This window comes from Colletotrichum aenigma (genome assembly GCF_013390185.1).
Source record: "Colletotrichum aenigma strain Cg56 chromosome Unknown KSG_Cg56_contig05, whole genome shotgun sequence".
Taxonomy (NCBI): Eukaryota; Fungi; Ascomycota; class Sordariomycetes; order Glomerellales; family Glomerellaceae; genus Colletotrichum; species Colletotrichum aenigma.
In genome coordinates, this window is record NW_023500911.1 from 3,219,479 (window position 1) to 3,237,574 (window position 18,096).

The 18,096-nt window shown below is 53.2% G+C and overlaps 5 protein-coding genes across 5 annotated transcripts; 4 read left to right on the forward strand and 1 right to left on the reverse strand.

Moving 5' to 3' along the window:
- Positions 1–166: 166 nt before the first annotated feature.
- On the forward strand, positions 167–1,400 carry vma-8 (V-type proton ATPase subunit D; the record flags this gene model as incomplete). The annotated part of the gene is made up of 9 exons (XM_037323771.1): positions 167–181; positions 258–370; positions 442–452; positions 504–829; positions 885–933; positions 985–994; positions 1,049–1,089; positions 1,146–1,201; positions 1,254–1,400. 9 exons carry the CDS (start codon positions 167–169, stop codon positions 1,398–1,400), a joined length of 768 nt encoding a protein of 255 aa, XP_037177785.1.
- Positions 1,401–1,514: 114 nt separating this feature from the next.
- usp102 (U1 small nuclear ribonucleoprotein usp102) lies at positions 1,515–2,420 on the reverse strand (the record flags this gene model as incomplete). Its single annotated transcript, XM_037323772.1, has 4 exons — positions 1,515–1,520; positions 1,572–1,954; positions 2,028–2,341; positions 2,395–2,420. 4 exons carry the CDS (start codon positions 2,418–2,420, stop codon positions 1,515–1,517), a joined length of 729 nt encoding a protein of 242 aa, XP_037177786.1.
- A 572-nt stretch (positions 2,421–2,992) lies between these two features.
- Positions 2,993–5,651, forward strand: sec23-1 (Protein transport protein sec23; the record flags this gene model as incomplete). The annotated part of the gene is made up of 7 exons (XM_037323773.1): positions 2,993–3,085; positions 3,139–3,269; positions 3,329–4,200; positions 4,264–5,261; positions 5,315–5,382; positions 5,433–5,564; positions 5,627–5,651. 7 exons carry the CDS (start codon positions 2,993–2,995, stop codon positions 5,649–5,651), a joined length of 2,319 nt encoding a protein of 772 aa, XP_037177787.1.
- Positions 5,652–6,457: 806 nt separating this feature from the next.
- On the forward strand, positions 6,458–7,264 carry rpl-12 (60S ribosomal protein L12; the record flags this gene model as incomplete). Its single annotated transcript, XM_037323774.1, has 5 exons — positions 6,458–6,461; positions 6,528–6,561; positions 6,637–6,757; positions 6,841–7,165; positions 7,251–7,264. 5 exons carry the CDS (start codon positions 6,458–6,460, stop codon positions 7,262–7,264), a joined length of 498 nt encoding a protein of 165 aa, XP_037178036.1.
- Positions 7,265–9,701: 2,437 nt separating this feature from the next.
- SEC (putative UDP-N-acetylglucosamine--peptide N-acetylglucosaminyltransferase SEC) lies at positions 9,702–14,640 on the forward strand (the record flags this gene model as incomplete). The annotated part of the gene is made up of 5 exons (XM_037323775.1): positions 9,702–10,292; positions 11,198–11,313; positions 11,391–13,271; positions 13,333–13,942; positions 14,005–14,640. The coding sequence occupies 5 exons, from the start codon at positions 9,702–9,704 to the stop codon at positions 14,638–14,640; spliced, it is 3,834 nt and encodes a 1,277-aa protein (XP_037177760.1).
- Between the last annotated feature and the right edge of the window lie 3,456 nt (positions 14,641–18,096).

Consider the following 18,096-nt stretch of genomic DNA (forward strand, 5'->3'; position numbering starts at 1 on the left):
GACGCGCATTTTCTTGCTGGGGCGTTTACCATTCACCTCCTCAATCTTCCCTTCTTTGCACTCTCGTCGCACGCCGCTTATTAGCCGCCTTGTCCTACGGTCGTTGCATTATTATCTACGTCGATCTGGTCAACCGAAGCTCTCCTTTCTCGCAGCTCCAACCATCATGTCGGGCGCTCCTGTATGTGAAAGACTTCCGCACTGAAAAGGTACATTCTTCGGATTGCGTGGCTGACAGGGAGTTTGTTCTTGTGCAGGATCGAGAGGCTGTGTTTCCCACGCGCCAGTCTTTGGGAATCATGAAGGCCAAACTCAAGGGTGCTGAGACGGGTCACAGTCTACTGAAGAGGAAGAGCGAGGCTCTGACGAAGTATGCCTCTTTGATATCTCGGAATGACTTCTCATCACGTGGACTGATTGCTGACATTCTTTGCACCGTAGGCGATTCCGAGGTTCGCCGCTTCACCCCTTTTCTCAGTTGCGCCGGCTAACAACACCCTAAGAGATTACAAGACGCATCGACGAGGCCAAGCGAAAGATGGGTCGCGTCATGCAGATTGCATCCTTTTCTCTAGCCGAAGTCACATATGCTGTTGGGGGTGACATTGGCTACCAGATTCAGGAATCGGCGAGATCTGCTAGGTTCCGTCTACGCACCAAGCAGGAGAACGTGTCTGGTGTCCTGCTTCCAGCCTTCGAGAGCTATGTCACTGAAGGTAATAATGATTTTGGCCTGACGGGCCTTGGAAAGGGCGGCCAGCAAGTTCAACGTTGCCGTGAGACGTATGCTCGCGCCGTAGAGGCCTTAGTTGAGCTCGCTAGTCTGCAGGTGCGCAACCTCGGAACATCCCTCGTGTGCCTAGCAACCTAGCTGACGCCCGAAGACCGCATTTGTGATTCTGGACGAGGTGATCAAGGTTGTCAACAGACGCGGTAAGTCATCTAGGTCGATTTCGTGCCCTCTCGTGTACTGACGCTAGACAGTCAATGCCATGTAAGCGGCGCACAGCTATCTCGTGCATTCAATAGCCGTTGCTAACCATATCAGCGAGCACGTCATTATCCCTAGAACAGAGAACACCATCAAGTGTACGATCTGCCGGACTAAGTTGGTGGTGGCCATCGGCAAGCTAATTATGACATAGATATCAACTCAGAACTGGACGAACTGGACAGAGAGGAGTTCTACAGATTGAAAAAGGTGCGCTTCGGTATAAGACGTTCTTGATTGACATCAACTGACGGTAGAGTAGGTGGCGAACAAGAAACAACGAGACACGGCAGCCGCAGACGCAGAGATCAAGGCGAAGAAGGCAGCCATGGCAGACCATGAGGTTGATAACAGGTCAGGACCTACCGACCTCCTCGCCGCTGACGATGACAACGATGTCATCTTTTAAACATCAAGCATGTCCATGCCGATGGGCCACGACGATTGTATTATAGCCTAGGTAGCTAGCCAATTTGGCCGTCCCTGATAAATAAGTCCCTTTCGCCCTAAGCCGAAATACCCACTACCACTTGAGAACACGGAAACATGACCGTATGAACTACTGTCGCTGATACGTAACCTTGATTGTGTGCGAGTCTCCCAGTACCATGCCGGCCGTGTTCTCTTTCGCCGTAATGGCACCCTGTTCGCCGTCGTACTCTACGAAGGCTATGCCACGACGGCCAGGCACCAGACGGACCTCCCGAAAGCCCTCGAAACGTCCGAATATGCTGGTGACAGCCTCAATATCGTAGTCATCAGGGAGGTTCTGAACGAAGAGAATCTTGTTGGGCGGAAGGTACTCGTCTGGTACGACGGCCGTAGCAGAAGGGTTGGTGGACTTGAGGCCAGTGCCACGGGCAGCTTTGGCAGGTCGGCCTGTCATATCTGGTACGCTGCCGGCCGGCCCTGATCTCTTCAGTCGCTTCTGCTCCTCGGCGGCCTCGTAGGCCCTCTTTTTGTCTAAAATCGCAGTCATCAGTTGGATGGTCCGAGAGGTATAGACCGAGCAATAGACAGAGACGAGACAAAATACCTTTCTCAGCCAAGCGACGACGCTTATGCAACTCAAACTCTTCCTCATTGCCGGTGGTCTTAACTGTCGCGTCGCTCCTCGTTCGTGCCAGCGCAAGCTGCATAGGTTTATCGAAGAGTTCAAATCCTTGGACATCGTCGATAGCCTTTTGCGCAGACTCTGGGCTATCAAACACCACGAAAGCCTGTCCTTTGGCTCTCAGATTCGATTTGGCTACGATGTCGAGGACGTTGCCATACTCAGAGAAGATCTGGAGCAGAGCATCTTTCAGCTGGTCGATTTTGGCGCGTTCCTCGAGATTTCGCACATAGACTCTGTAGCACAAGTCAGCCAATGACCCGACGTGTCGAAGTGCAATGACACGCACGTGGTAATGGGAGCACTTGAAGCCATGCTGACAGTAAGTAGCGTTGTAGGGAATCAGTGATCAAGAAGACTTAACGACGAAGCTGAGGTTGAGAAGGTCCTGGATGGGAAGTGAAGACGCGACACGTGACAAAATGTGACGGGAGGTTTCGGTGACTCGGTGAGGCTGCTATGTGTTATCCAGCGCGTACCCACAAACCTAACAGGCACCTAAGGTACCTTAGGTATATAGATAAGGTAAGGTAGGTAAGGTGCCTAGGTAAGTGGGAAGGTGAAGGCGAGTGGGGTGCGTGCGTCGATAAGAACCTTAACTCAGACAGGTACCTCAGCCAGGTGCGGACACAACAAATGTGCCCCACATTGTTAGGCTCAGATCCGTCAAGCCACATTTTCAAGCCTCATTCCATGTCTAGCACCGCAGAACGTGGCCTCTAGAAGCCATCAGCTTTCGTGTCCAAACCTGTGAGAACACATCTCGCGCTAGCTACCACTTCGCCGCATCTTTTAGGAAAAAGCTCTGCTTTTGAAGCGAATCTTGTTCTGCAAGCTTGTTTCCAACTTTAACAACCCAACTTCATCGCAACAGCTGTCAAGCAAGGATGGATTACGAGGCTCTCAAGGAGCAATGGAGTGAGGTCGAGGACCGTGACGGAGTCCGTCTTAGCTGGAATGTCTTCCCCAGCTCGCGAATGGTCAGTCCAATCACCAAGTCGTCAAGCTTGCGTCAACTGACCATTACCTATAGGAAGCATCACGCCTCGTTGTGCCCATCGGAGCCCTCTACACACCTCTCAAGGAGAAGCCCGACACCCCTCTTCTCCAATTCGAGCCTGTTACCTGCAAGCAGCCATGTCGCTCGGTTCTCAATCCCTTCTGGTAGGCTGCCATCGCCTTCAACCCGAACTTTTGGCTGACCTTCTCCCGTTATCTTGCAGCTCAGTAGATGTTCGCGCACGTCTCTGGATATGCCCTTTCTGCCTCTCGCGAAATCCCCTGCCACCGCATTACAAGGACATCACCGCGAACGCCATTCCCCCCGAACTGCACCCCTCTAACACGACGATTGAGTATCGACTGTCCCGCCCTGCTCCCAGCCCTCCCATCTTTCTGATGGTTGTAGACACATGCCAAGAGGAGGACAGTCTTGCCGCTTTGAAGGAATCCTTGGTCATGAGCTTGAGTCTTCTACCCGAAAATGCTCTCGTTGGCTTGATCACCTACGGCACTATGGCTCAGGTCCATGAGATTGGTTACACCGAATGTGCTAAATCTTACGTGTTCCGTGGCAGCAAGGACTACAACGCTAAGCAGGTGCAAGAAATGCTTGGTCTTCTGTCTCCGGCTATGCGCCCTGGCATGCCTCAACAGCCCGGACGACCTATGCCGGCAGGTCCCGCATCGCGGTTCTTGCTACCCGTCCAGCAGGCCGAATTCCAATTGACAAAGGCTCTGGAGCAGCTTCAGAAGGACCCCTGGCCTGTCGCGAACGATCGCAGAAATCTACGATGCACCGGTGTTGCTCTGAGCGTGGCAGTCGGCCTTCTTGAATCCTCCTTCCAACATGCTGGCGGTCGCATCATGCTTTTTGCCGGTGGCCCCGCCACGGAAGGGCCTGGTATGGTCGTCGGCCCCGAGCTACGTGAACCCATGCGGTCACACCACGACATCGATCGAGATAACATCAAGTACTACAAGAAGGCATTAAAGTTTTACGACAATCTGGCTAAGAGAACAGCTCACAATGGGCATGTCATCGACATATTTGCCGGCTGCTTGGATCAAGTCGGTCTGCTTGAGATGAAGGGTCGTAAGTCTCGAATCATTCGTTGATGTTTATTACAACGCAGTGTGTGCTAATGTATCACGTCAGTTTGCCAGCAGACTGGCGGCAGCATGGTTTTAACTGACAGCTTCACAAGCTCAATGTTCAAGCAGTCGTTCATTCGCATGTTCGAAAAGGATGGCGACGATAATTTGCTCATGGGCTTCAACGCGACGCTTGAAGTGTTGACAACCAAGGAATTGAAGGTCACGGGATTGATCGGACATGCCATCTCGCTCAACAAGAAGTCTACTTCAGTGGGCGAGACTGAATGCGGCATCGGCAACACATGCTCATGGAAGATGTGTGGAATTGATCCTGGCTCTAGCTATGGCGTCTACTTCGAAATAGCCGGCCAAGGGGGTCCAGCACAGCATCAACAAACGCCGCAAAAGGGTATGATGCAATTTCTCACATACTATCAGCATTCGTCGGGCCAGTTCCACCTAAGAGTGACGACGATTGCGAGGAACCTTAGCGGGCCAGCAGGAGATCCAGCAATCGCTCAGTCGTTCGACCAGGAAGCCGCGGCTGTTCTCATGGCCCGGATCGCCGTATTCAAGGCAGAAGTTGACGACGGGCCTGATGTTCTGCGATGGGTTGACAGGATGCTCATCAGACTCTGCTCCCGTTTTGCAGACTATCGCAAAGATGATCCTTCTTCATTCCGCTTGGAGAAGAACTTCACTCTATACCCGCAATTCATGTTTCACCTGAGAAGAAGTCAGTTCCTCCAGGTGTTCAACAACTCGCCCGACGAAACCGCATTCTACCGACATGTTCTCAACCATGAGGATGTGAGCAACTCGCTCATTATGATCCAGCCCACGCTGGACTCTTATACTTTTGACCAGGCGGAGGCATCGCCGGTTCTCCTCGACAGCTCCTCCATTCAACCCACTCATATTCTCCTGCTAGATACCTTCTTTCACATCCTCATCTTCCACGGTGAGACAATTGCGGAGTGGATGAAGGCGGGCTATCAAGAACAAGAGGGCTATGAGAATTTTGCTGCGTTGCTTGAACAGCCCAAGGAAGACGCAAGGGTATGTCTCTTTGCTGAAAGTCTTTCTGTTGTCGCTAGGCTGACTAGGTACAGGACCTCATCACCGACAGATTCCCATTGCCAAGATTTATCGTCTGCAACCAAGGCGGTTCGCAAGCAAGGTTGGTCACTGCTGCGGGGGTTCCTGCGAATTGCAACTGACGGGCCATAGATTCCTGCTCTCAAAACTGAACCCCTCGACAACCCACACGACTGGTGCCTATGGCGGCGTTGGGGCGCAGAACGCGCAAACCATTTTCACCGACGACGTATCTCTCCAAACCTTCATGGATCACTTGATGAAGTAAGTCTTAGTTGTGGATGGCTTGGTCGGCGAACTGGTAACTAACGTTTATGTCCGTGCAGGTTGGCTGTGAGCGGCACAAACTGAGGGTGCCGCATGTGCAATAGACGCTGGTGAGCGCGCCGCCAGTATTGTCGAAGTTGATAGAAAACGGCGGAAGCGCGTCGTGGACAACGATACCAGTTTGACAACAGGTCTGGATTGGCATGTTCTGGCCAGAGCGGTTTTCATAGGCGGGATATTCTACCCATCATGAATCATGCATGATGCCCATGCCAGCAGACGGCTGTCAACAAAGTTTGCGGGATGATCTTCTAGTAGACGCAATACCACAAGTTTAGGAGAACCCATATCTCAAGTGACTCTTGTCTCTGGTTGCAGCATTGTGATCAGGAAAGGCCAAAGGCAAATCGAACTAGAAACTGGAGTGCTATAAGAGCTATCCAGGATACCGATGCGGACGAACACTGAAGATTGCCCCGTCTCCTCCAGCTTCAAAGAAGGCACACTTCAATGACCGCACTTGTGGCTGGTGGCTAGTGGCAGAAGTGTTTAAGCGACTGCTGAAGTGAGCCTAAACCGCGCAGAAAGAAGAAGGCCAAAAAAAGAAAAAAAAAAAAGAAAAAAGGATCCGCATGAGGACCTAATTGGTAGAGGATCACGTGAAGGCAGCAGAATGCTCCCTTGCAATTGGCTAAGGCTCAAAGAGTTCTCGCCAAATTTTCTCGTTACTAGGATGCCAGCCACAGTTTATGTGGCTGTGCTCTGGACTGCCATCTAGGGCTGCGGAGACGGCGCACACATCTGCAAAATTTCCTCGACCCTCTCAAAGCGTCTCAATCCTCCTTCGATCACCAACTTTCCCACCAGACCCAGATCCGAGAGCAGTCAAGATGCGTAAGCCTACCCAAGATTCAGCATGTCTGTGGACGTTGAAATACTAATTATGCCGTTGCCGTGCAGCTCCCAAGTTCGATCCCAATGAGGTCAAGGTCATGTTCGTCGCGCCGCCGCTGTTTGCTCGATCCGAATCGAAGGGAATCTGTCACTAACGTCGTGTTTGCGAATGCAGTCACCTCCGTGCCACCGGAGGTGAGGTTGGCGCCTCCTCCGCCCTGGCCCCCAAGATTGGTCCCCTCGGTCTGTCTCCCAAGAAGGTTGGTGAGGACATTGCGAAGGCCACTGGCGACTGGGTATGAACGAACTCCCCTCCCCCTCCCGCTCCCCTCGCGGGACAGGGTCGTGGAGAGAGCAGCGCTCACAGCTACAATTATAGAAGGGTCTCCGCGTCACGGTGAAGCTCACCATCCAAAACCGTCAAGCCGCCGTCTCCGTCGTCCCCACCGCCTCCTCCCTCATCATCCGCGCCCTCAAGGAGCCCCCCCGCGACCGCAAGAAGGAGAAGAACATCAAGCACAGCAAGTCCGTCGCCCTCGACGAGATCATCGAGATTGCGCGAACCATGCGCTACAAGTCCTTCTCGAAGGACCTGGCGGGCACTGTCAAGGAGATCCTGGGTACGGCATACAGCGTCGGATGCCAGGTCGACGGCAAGCCCCCTCAGGCCATCATCGATGCCATCCAGTCTGGCGAGATCGACAGTAAGTGCATCCCACGAACCGCGACTCCGCCGCCCGCTCGGTGCAGCGCAGCCTGGCCGCTCAACACGCTGACGACGTCTTGCAGTCCCTGAGGAGTAAACGAGGTCAACAGCTTGACGGTTACTCGCATGACTTCTGGAGTTTAGGAATGGTTCTGCATTAAGGGGACTACCCAAAAGGGACACTCTCTGGCAATCAAAGAAATTTGCCAAAAAATGATCAAATGACCAACCGATGCTTGCCGCAGACGATTTTCACTCGAGATGATGTGTTGTTGAGTCTCCCAATATCTGTCGCAGCGGGCCTGCGGCGTGGCCAATTTGCGCCTACCCGCCAACTACCACCCTTGACTACACTCTGAGATATTCCACGCTCTCCCATGGTCTATTTCAATTTTGGTTTCAAGGAAGATGATACGCTTTTTCGGAAGCAGATCCCAATACTCACCGCGACATCCCACTACACCATGGAAGTCGAGGTCCACCAACGCGGCTCACATGCTTGAATTATACTTGTGCTAATGACTTTGAAGAAGTGACATTGAGTACTAATGGCGACGATCAGCCATTGCACCCTCAAGATTGTTAGGCATGACTATCACGCCCTGCTGACTCTGCTTCTGTGCAAAGGTCCTCAAGCCCATCTTCGATCGCCTGGTACTTCTAATAACTCTTTCATTTTCTGGGCATCCGACGGCTCAGCCCTGCGCCCGGGACTGCCCCAGGGTTATGTCTGTTCGGTGTAACGTAAGCAGTACGTCACGGGACGGTCGCATGAGCGGCGCAATGCGCTCGGTTTCGCCTGTGTTTGTACCGTCCGTCAGACGTCTAGGCTGTAGACCATGGAAGCAACGCGACACACAGACTGTCCGGACGGCTAGGACCAGGACAGGTTGTCAGGCTGCGAGACAAGGCAGCGCAGGCGGCGGGAAGGAATGGTGTTTGGTGTTTGGCACTAATGCATGGGTCCAGGTTCGTCACCCCAACGGTCGGCGTTTAAAAAGAAAATGTACTGTGCATGGCCCCTATCCTTCGACTTCGCACGCACGTTGGCATGTCTTGAGCTGCGCGCGGAGCATGCTGAGTTACGTGTCCAGAGGCATCTCCTCGTCGAACTAATCCACGCGATCTTGTGGGTGCCATTTTGTCTGCTCAGGCCGTGCTGTTCGTCTGAGGTGAGGAGGCCTGTCGGTTGCTGGAAGTAAAGGAGCAGGCATCTGAGTCTCATCGAGCCCACGCAGGCGCTTACCAGGAAGCCTTCACTAAAGCCGCGCCCCAGTGGCTACCCCGAAGGCTGCGGCACGGCACACTTTTTGCGGTCCCCTGAACTCTGAGATGCTCGAACATTCCTCGTGGCCACCCAGTTAGAAAACCCTTTACGTTCAAAAACAAGAAGCAAAACTAGTAGTGACGTTGAACAACTGTGAATCACATGGATGTATTCGTCTCCCTAAAGACCTACTACTTCCTCATAGCTTTCAATGCGAAGTCCCCAGCACCCCTCCCTCTCACCCACAGTGAGGTTATGGTGCAATCAGTGGCAGGGTATGCTGCAAGTAGATAAGCACGTAGGTGACTAGGGTATCTTGGTCCTTGACTGGGTTGGCCGCTTGGCCAAGGCCTTGGGCAAATCGAGTCCCATCGGAACGAACAACACCTCGATGGATGGTCTGGAGAAGTGACTGCTCAAATAAATCCCACCTGCGTTGGCCTGGGCTCAACTGCTTTATCCGGTGTATCTCTCTTGGTTGTGTCGGGCCTCCATAGCTACTAAGAGAGAGGCAGAGCAGGCAGTAGTACAACCCGACAACAACAACAACAACAACAACAACAACAACAATAGAGGCAAAGCCACACACACCACCACCACCACCACCACCACCACCATCGCGCTGGAACTTGACGCTAGTGCCCTTGCGCCTTAGTCCCCTGCCTAACTACTTCACGTTCAACTTTTTGTTCCACCTCACTTTGCTTCTACACTCAACCATCCGCTTGTCATTTTGACATTCCGCCACCATCCGCCGCCGCCGCCGCCGCTACCGCAACCGCTGGCGCCGCCGTCGCTGCCCGTCCCTCGTTTCTGCGGATCCGACCTCCAAATCCACCCTCCATCCACGCCCAGTTCAACCATCTAGAACATCGACCGAACCGATCTGGTATTTCTGGTGCCATCACGATATCCCACAAACCACGAAGCTTGTTCAAGTCGCTACCGCAGCCACTTTCGCTGCGTTTCGAGTCCGACTCGACGGCCTCTTCTTCGGCCCAGGTCAGAGTCGCTGACGGCACTGGTGTCTGGTTGGCATCTTCATTCAGCCAAGGCAGCCCAGATGCCATGCCCGTCAACGGGCCCGTCAGCCATGCTTTAACCAGCGGGCAATGACAATAGGTTCCCGAATCGCGGCTTCCAGCTTCCTCTTCGCCTTGCCTCGACCTCTTACTATCCTATTACTAGCATCGCATAGCCTCTGTGCCTGCTCCTGGGCCGCATTCTCCCCTGAGCTATCGTCTCTCTCATGTTGCCTCTAGTCCAGATGCACCACATGGTGCAGCCGCCACCGAATTTCGACCCTCTTCCGACGTTCCAGCAGCAACAGGATCACCTGCACGTACAACAGAATCAACTGCCCTTTCCTCATCAGCAAGCGTATACCTATGATCACCCTCTAAGCGGCCCGCCTGCCGAATCTCCGAACGTCCCGTTTCCCGATGGCAAGATCCCGAGATCTTTCCCCATTCGTACCTCACATCAACAGCAGCTTCATCGGCAACGTGGGGTTGCAAATGTGGCCGAAGTGTCACATTTCCCCGATCGATCAGAACATCATTTGCGACGCAAGACACCGAACGGCACAATCGATGCGGGTTACGATGGCTCTGCTGTACATCTAGCCTCGGGGCCTCCGCCCCTGAAACAGATGATACTCCCAGCCGCGCCTACTGCCTACGCCGCAAATCACCTTCGCCCAGTCACCGTCACGGATCCAAACCTCCGCTCCAGACTGATTCCGGGCACAAAACCTCGCGTTTCCGTGCCCGTGATCCATGACGCAGCTGCCGAGAGCGTGAACGCATACCAATCATGGGCTCTGGGATTGGACATGTCGGCTCAGCCTTTGCCAGGCGTATGTTCTGCGAGTTCTCATGCCCCAGGCACGTTACAATATAGGTTTAATTCTCCCGACACGTCCCAAATTCTTGGGTCTGCTGCGCTATCGCGTCCTCGGTCGACCGCGTATAATGCCAACCCTTTCTTTCCTGCAGCCCTTCCTACGGACCATGCCACTCCAAGTTTTGTCCCGGGGCTTCTCCAGTCGGCGAACCCTTGGTTTCCTCCGCCTCAGCAACCCAGCTACGTTGGCCCGCCTTCCTTCCACACGCCATCTCCATCCACGTATGACTACCGGTTATGTCAGCTCTCGAACCCATTTCTTCGTCCGTCCGCCCACTTCACTCCGCCGCATGCTTATGTGCGCAACGCGTACGGACCAGGCTTTCTTCAGCCCGCACAGTTCAATCTGGAAGCTTTGGCATTAGAATCCAACGTTGGCGGCGTCATTGGTCTGGAAAGTGAGGCCGAAGCATCCCCATGTGGCTTCAGGGAAAAGGCGCTCGCTCAAGCTCATCGGAGCTATGTCGATTTGCTTACATATCTTCACCATGGTCGCAAGACGCAGCAACTGCGTCCCGGATCAGCGCTGAGCACGATGTCGAGGATGGTTGTGTACCCCAAACCCCCGAAGCAACCAGCAGCTACAACAGCCCCAATCTCTTTTTACCAGAGAGACATGCTCGCGTCGCACAAACCACAAATAAAAGCGAACCCGAGTGGCTTGTTCCTCGGGCCATCTGGGAGCGAGACACAACTCCCTTCACGTCCTAATATATGGGATGGCAACCAGCCGGATTTGAGAGAGAACATGTTTTCAGTCACAAACCCACCTGGTCAGCTTTTCCCAGCCAGTTCGGGCGAAACTCGCCACTTGCGAATGCGAAAAGTTCGTTAGAAATACTCACTCACTTGTGCGAGCAAAGCGGATGGAAATGGATTGACGGCGTCTTGCTCGGAGGATGTCTTCACTATGGCCTGGAACACTTTGAAGAGGCCATGGAATGGTTTAATCGGATCATTTCCCTGGACTCCGAGTAAGTCAACTCCCTGCAAAATCATCACGGCCGACTACATGTGCGTGAACGCCGTTTTGCTAACTTCTTTATCGTAGCCACGTGGAAGCGATCTCAAACTTGGCGGCCACATTCTATTGTCTGAATCGACAGGAGGAGGCTGAGGAATACTGGCTGAAGGCTATCAAAGCTAGACCGCAGTATTTGGAGGCAGTTGAGCATCTGGTCGGCCTTCTCTACAAGAAGAAGAGCCTTGACGCCGTCGAAGTAATCAGTTTCGTCCAGAAGGCTCTACAGCTTCCAACAAGCCAGTCCGAGTCTGTCGGGTCCGCTGCCGCTACATCACTTGCAGCTGTCTTAGATGAGAATCTTCCGCAGCCCGGCTTTGGCTCAAGCGGATACGCGATTCCAGGGAGTGAGAACGGTCGTATTCTCGCCCTTGTCCACGCCAAGGGGACAATGTTGTATAGCATGAAGGACATTCCAGGGGCATCCAAAGCCTTCGAAGAAGCAGTCCTAATCAGCACGGGAAGGCGCACATCCTCAATTCAGACACTTGTGCGACAAATCCAGCAGGTACTTTCTCCCGGTAGTGGGCTACGGAATGTATCTGGAACGGCGACCCCTGTACGACCATTGCTGCTACCTCCTGAGAAGGCGAGATGTACTGCAAAATTGGTATTCTCTGGAAACGGCGAACTTCCAGGGCTTCGATTTGTGCCAGAAGGTGGTCCGAAAAGGGCAGCCGTCCAAACCACAAGCAACTCGCTCCTCTCCCTCGCCAAGATCTTTCAGGATGCCATGTCATCCGGCACATCGTCTAATGGACTAATGCGGAAACCTACTGGTGTTGGTGACATCTTAGCGCTCTACTATTTATCCTTATCTCTCCAAGAGAGCCCCTCGACGGCCAACAACGTCGGAATCCTTCTTGCGAGCGTTCAGCAGCCTGCCGCAATCATGTCACCTGGAACTCTATCGACGCAACCCAACATTCCCGGCATCCCCCCTGGCAGTGGACTAGCCCTGGCTCTCGCTTACTACAACTACGGCCTGCTACTGGATCCGAAACATGTCCATCTGCATACGAATCTCGGAAGCCTTCTGAAGGACATTGGCCAGCTTGATCTGGCTATTCAGATGTACGAGCAAGCTGTTCAGTGTGATGGCAACTTCGATATCGCCTTGACGAACCTCGCAAACGCCGTGAAGGACCGCGGACGCGTCAACGACGCCATTACATACTATAAGCGAGCTGTTAACTCCAATCCCGAGTTTGCTGAAGCTGTGTGTGGGCTCTCCACCGCCCTCAATTCAGTTTGTGACTGGAGAGGCCGAGGAGGCGCGCTCGTTCAAGGAGGCGACTTCGACCGTTGGCACGTCGACGATGACGGCATGTTGGTGGACGCACGCCTACAAGGCCGATTTACCGGTCTTACCAAGAAGGTTATCGACATTGTGGCCCGTCAGCTCGAGGACGCATCGACGTGGGGTTCAGGGGCGCTATGCGAAAGCGATATCCTTCCTCTCGCTGTACAGCTTCAATCGATCGACCCCGACTTGAAGGATACCTCACCTGATTTGGCGGGAAAACTTCGAACATGGACAAAAAGCCCATGGGAAGGATCTCGGTTGTTGAGGCTGGTGGAGCGAGCCACGCGGGCTTCCATGCGACAATGGTACTGTGACAAATACGTTCGAGGTGTAGTCAACGGTTCCAAGTATGAGCGACCGCGCTTGCCAGCCAACTTGACCGTGCCCTCGGCTCCTACTGTCCTACCTTTCCATACCTTTACGTGCCCCTTGACAGCGAAAGACATTCGCATGATATCACAGCGCAATGCCTTCAGGATCTCATGCTCAACACTCCGATCACCATGGCTGCCAAACACCGTGTACCCGCCACCTCGACCTCCTTCGCCGCATCTAAATGTTGGTTACGTGTCGTCGGACTTCAACAACCATCCTCTGGCGCACTTGTAAGTCTCTCAACATCACCGGGGTATGAATTGCAACGATTGACTGATGTATCATGTTTAGAATGCAGTCCGTCTTCGGCTTCCATGACAGGAACCGGGTAAAGGCATTTTGCTATGCTACCACGGCAAGTGACAAATCAGTGCATCGTTCACAGATCGAACGAGAAGCGCCAGTCTTCAGGGACGCGAGCAATTGGTCTTCAGACAGGCTCGTGGAGCAAATAGTCCGAGATGAGATTCACATCCTTGTGAATCTCAATGGATACACGAGGGGCGCTCGGAATGAGATATTCGCTGCAAGACCAGCCCCAATTCAAATGTCTTTCATGGGCTTCGCTGGGACACTGGGCGCAGAGTGGTGCGATTATCTCCTCGCAGACACCACTGCAATTCCCCCGGACACGTTACGCCCCTGGCGTGGAAACTTGACCATCCACGACGTGTTCAGAGACAACACAGAAGAAGAAGTAGGTGACTGGGTTTACTCAGAGAACATTATCTTCTGTAGAGATACTTTCTTTTGCTGCGACCATGCGCAGTCGAGTGATCCAGACGAGCACAAGGTCTCATGGGAGGATGAACAACGCCGGAGATGGAAGATGCGCAAAGAGTTATTCCCAAAATTGCCCGACGATGCAATCATTTTAGGGAATTTCAACCAGCTGTACAAGGTAAGCTGAAGTGATGGAAACTCAGAAGACCGATAAGAGACATGGCTGACAGCTTCTTCAAGATTGATCCTACTACCTTTCGGACGTGGCTGCGGATCCTTTCCCAGGTGCCCAAAGCGATTCTTTGGTTGCTTCGGTTTCCTGAACTAGGCGAGACCAACCTACGGAGAACAGCAAAAGCTTGGGCCGGCGATGAGGTCGCCAGCCGCATCATCTTTACAGACGTGGCGCCCAAGAATCAACATATTTCGCGGGCCCGTGTTTGTGATTTGTTTCTCGACACGCCGGAATGTAATGCTCACACGACGGCAGCGGACGTTTTATGGTCCAGCTCTCCACTCCTGACCCTCCCTCGGTATCCCTACAAGATGTGCTCTCGAATGGCCGCCTCTATTCTGAAGGGTGCCTTGCCGAGAAGCCCTTCGGGGCTGGAGGCAGCGAACGACCTCATTGCCAGCAGTGAGGAAGAATACGAGGCGTTCGCAATCAAACTAGCCAACGGCCTCTCGTATCAAATTGTCCCTGGAGGTTATGGCGAGGGAAGCGGTCGACTAGCAACATTACGCAAGCTGCTGTGGGACAGCAAATGGACTTGCGCCCTTTTCAACACCAGGCGATGGGTAGCCGACCTGGAGCGCGCTTACGATGAAGCGTGGCGACGCTGGGTTGCTGGTGAAGGCGGTGATATTTACCTGTAGAAGGCGGCATTGTTAGGAAAATGCGGCAAACTGCTCGGGCACACCGGTCGCTGCTATTACGAAGGGCTCGTGAACAGCACCTGTTGGTCAGGGCTTGCCAACCGCTAGATCCAGCTCGTTGTTTTTCTGTTTCCTTTTGCACCCATGGTTTCGTCATTTCCTTGGCCAGAAAAGCTGGCTTGCCTATGTTTGGCTCAAATTAGACTTCGGGACGAATATGTATATCATGCATGCGGTTGTGAGTGTTGTTCACACCTCGCTTAGAGTTTTGATCACTGCTCATCCAAACGACAGCTGCGACGGAGTTGGGTTATTATCATAGGCATAGGCAACCGTCTAGAGCATCAGAGCCTTGGACAGGTTCTCTTTCTTTTTTTTCTCTCCTTTTTATTGGTCATTTGACTGGACCGATGGGTAGCTCCCCGTTAGGTCCAACGGTCTAAGGCGTTATCAGGAGGCGCGCCGCATGCGAGCTATGGTGTACATAGTAATACCCGGGGCCTCTTTCCTCCTTGTCGTGAGATGTGAGGTCCTTGCGATCCATGTCCGTTGAATGGCTTCCGTTGCTCTTTCCTTGAGGTCAACCATCTATGATACTTTTTTGATCACATACTTGGCTTAAGATGTGCTTAGGTTTACCAAGACATTCGGGGTCATGGGGCTATGGGCTTGAGACTCATGAACAAGCGCCCAATTGCTTCTGATATTTTCACGGCCCGTCTCAGCCGGTTCACTACGATTTGTCGTCTCATGTCAGGTTATGGGTTATGCCACGCCAATCGAAGCATCCATCGTATGCCAGCCAATGACAGGTTTTGGCAAGTTTTTACGCATGCCACTTTCATCAGTCACACACGTTCCCCTACAACGGCCGCTGCGAATATATTCGAACGCCACACACGTACTTATTGGTCGACCCACGCTGTCGGCTGCGATACAGGCCGGCTTGGCGGGGTGGAAGAGGAAGTTGCTCTAGTGCAACATGGGGGCAGCTGAGTTGATCGCATGGGTTGTGACTCTACCCCAAGGCAGCGGCGCGCCGCTATTGAATCACAGCTGTATAGTACCTAGTACGGTTCAGTAGTAGCCACAAACGTGGGACGGGTAAGGATTACTTCTTCTGAACGGGTGCAGTATTTTAGTGTACGGCAAAGGGATCATCGGAACTCAGATATCATCTTCGATGGGGCAATACTGTACTAAACATTGCCATTGTGTCTTTCTGGGGAGTCTGAACGAAGAACTTGATCCTAGAACAAGAGCATTGCCGATGGCATCGCAACGCTGTAATGTGTATCGCGGATTACGACGATGTCATGGAATTTCTTGCGTATACCTCGGTACGGGACATGGCTAACGGGCTAGGAAAGGTAGACACCTACATGCGGTACTAATTTCAACAGCCGCATGGGCCACGGCATGAATTTATGACTTTATACATTGAGGCGAGGGAGGGCGTCAAGGACGAGTTCATGCGCATGGGTTGGTTCCGTTGTCGCTCGGCAAGCCATTGTTTCAGGAGCTGGAGATGCTATGATATGGCGAATCAGACGGGCTTATTCCCTAGCTTCTACAGAACATCTGGCAGCGTCCGTTGGCCCGTTTCTGTGGCTGATCCGGTGCTTAATGCCCATAATGTCTCCGTACAAACAGTTTTCAAGGTGTACACGGCTACTGAGCTGTATAGGTGATCTAGCCAAACACCGCCGCACTTCTGACAGCGAACCGTCAGACACGTTAGATGGCTGGCTAGTCACTGGGCAAAACGGCCTATTTTGGCGCTTCAAGAGCGTCGTGTCCAGAAATGTATTGTCTTCAGAGACTTTGACCCGTCGAATGTCAAATGTGGCTTTCTCATGCCGCGCCGGCTATATCTCTGACTATCAACTCTGATATGTAAAATGCAATGTAATCAACTGAACGGGAGAAGGAAAAGGAAGGGCAAATCAGTTACATCACTCGGACGGACGCCCTGTCGACTGGTGGCGACTTCAGCGTAATGAGGCCATGTGAACAGTATGCTATGATTAAGACTGCACGAGAGTGAAGATTAGAGACGAGGCCGAACGGCTGCTCACGAGCCGATATTTAGCAACGTGTACATCTCGCGAGGCTAGTCAGATGCTCAACGTTCTTCCATGTCGGCGACCGTTGACAGCCGCATCCGCATCCAGCCGTACGGACGGGCTGAGACCTCTCGGTTCCATGGGTATGTGTTGTGGCTGGCTGGCCGGCTAGCCGTCTGGCCACAAGAAATGACCCCTTGTCTGTCGTGGTACCAGAGTCATTCATTTTGTTTCCTGGCGTGTCCCGACCTGGTGGCCCATACTGCCTTGGTCCAGGGAAACATCCTTGGATCCAGCCAGCCGCACGAGCGGGTCGAGGGACACTCGATGGAGTTTCAACTATCGATACTCCTACCCATCTTGGACACACATACATGAGGTGGGATATCGCGGGAGGCAACTGGTCACGGAGAGTCTTCGTGCCGAAAGTAGCCCCGGCAGATCGTGGGTGCAGAGAGGCAAACATTGGGCGGCGGTGTGGGTGCAAATCACGATGAGAACGGGGCTCAGGGGCCGGAGGAAATATCACGAGTATCGGCAAGGACAAGGTCAGAGGAAAATAGAGAATAAGGAACGCAGGTGAATGGGATGGCTATTTGGTAACCGGGGTTCTGTAGAACTGCAAATCACGGTAACCGCAAGAAGGCAGAAGATTCCAAACACACGGGGTTTGCGGCATCATCCATGGATGACGCCCCTCCCTCCGGGCCAGCATTGGGACTGAGAGGGACGGACGACGGTCGGAGGGAGGGGGGGCAAAATGCACCTGCAGGTGAATGTTTCATGGAACCAATGGGTCGGGCTGATGACAAGGTTAGGAACGGGTGCCCTGGACGGAGATCATTGGCGGGACGGGAGGTGCTAGTGCCAGCTGAACAAATTGTGGGAATTGTATGTTCATGGGTGATGGAGGGGAAGAAGGACGGGGGGGAGGGATGGTGGTCACTCGAAAAAAGAATCGTCAATTGGGTGCACTCGCTTACCATGTCCATTTGCGGCCTAGACCGACCGAACGACGGACAGGGGGGAGGCTACCTGGCCGTGAGACACCTCGCCTCGGACAGGGAGTTCCAATTGTGAGCTGCCACCCCAACTTTCGAATATCTCTACAGAGAACCAATGCGACGCACCCGCAGCCATGCATAGGGTTGAAGAAGAAGTAAGGAGTCTAATAATGTCGGATAAGGAACCCTCAATGGACACCACCCAGCTTCGTCTTGATTGCTTCCCAGCCGAGCCTGGCTTCTATTGCTGACATCGGCAAACAATGACGCCCATGCCGCAATCCCGGGAACGTGGATGCTGGCCCCCGCACCGCGTCGCCTGCCTGAATGCACTAAAACAAGCCGCCCTGTGCAGACTGACGAGGGGAAAGAAGCGTGGACAGAAG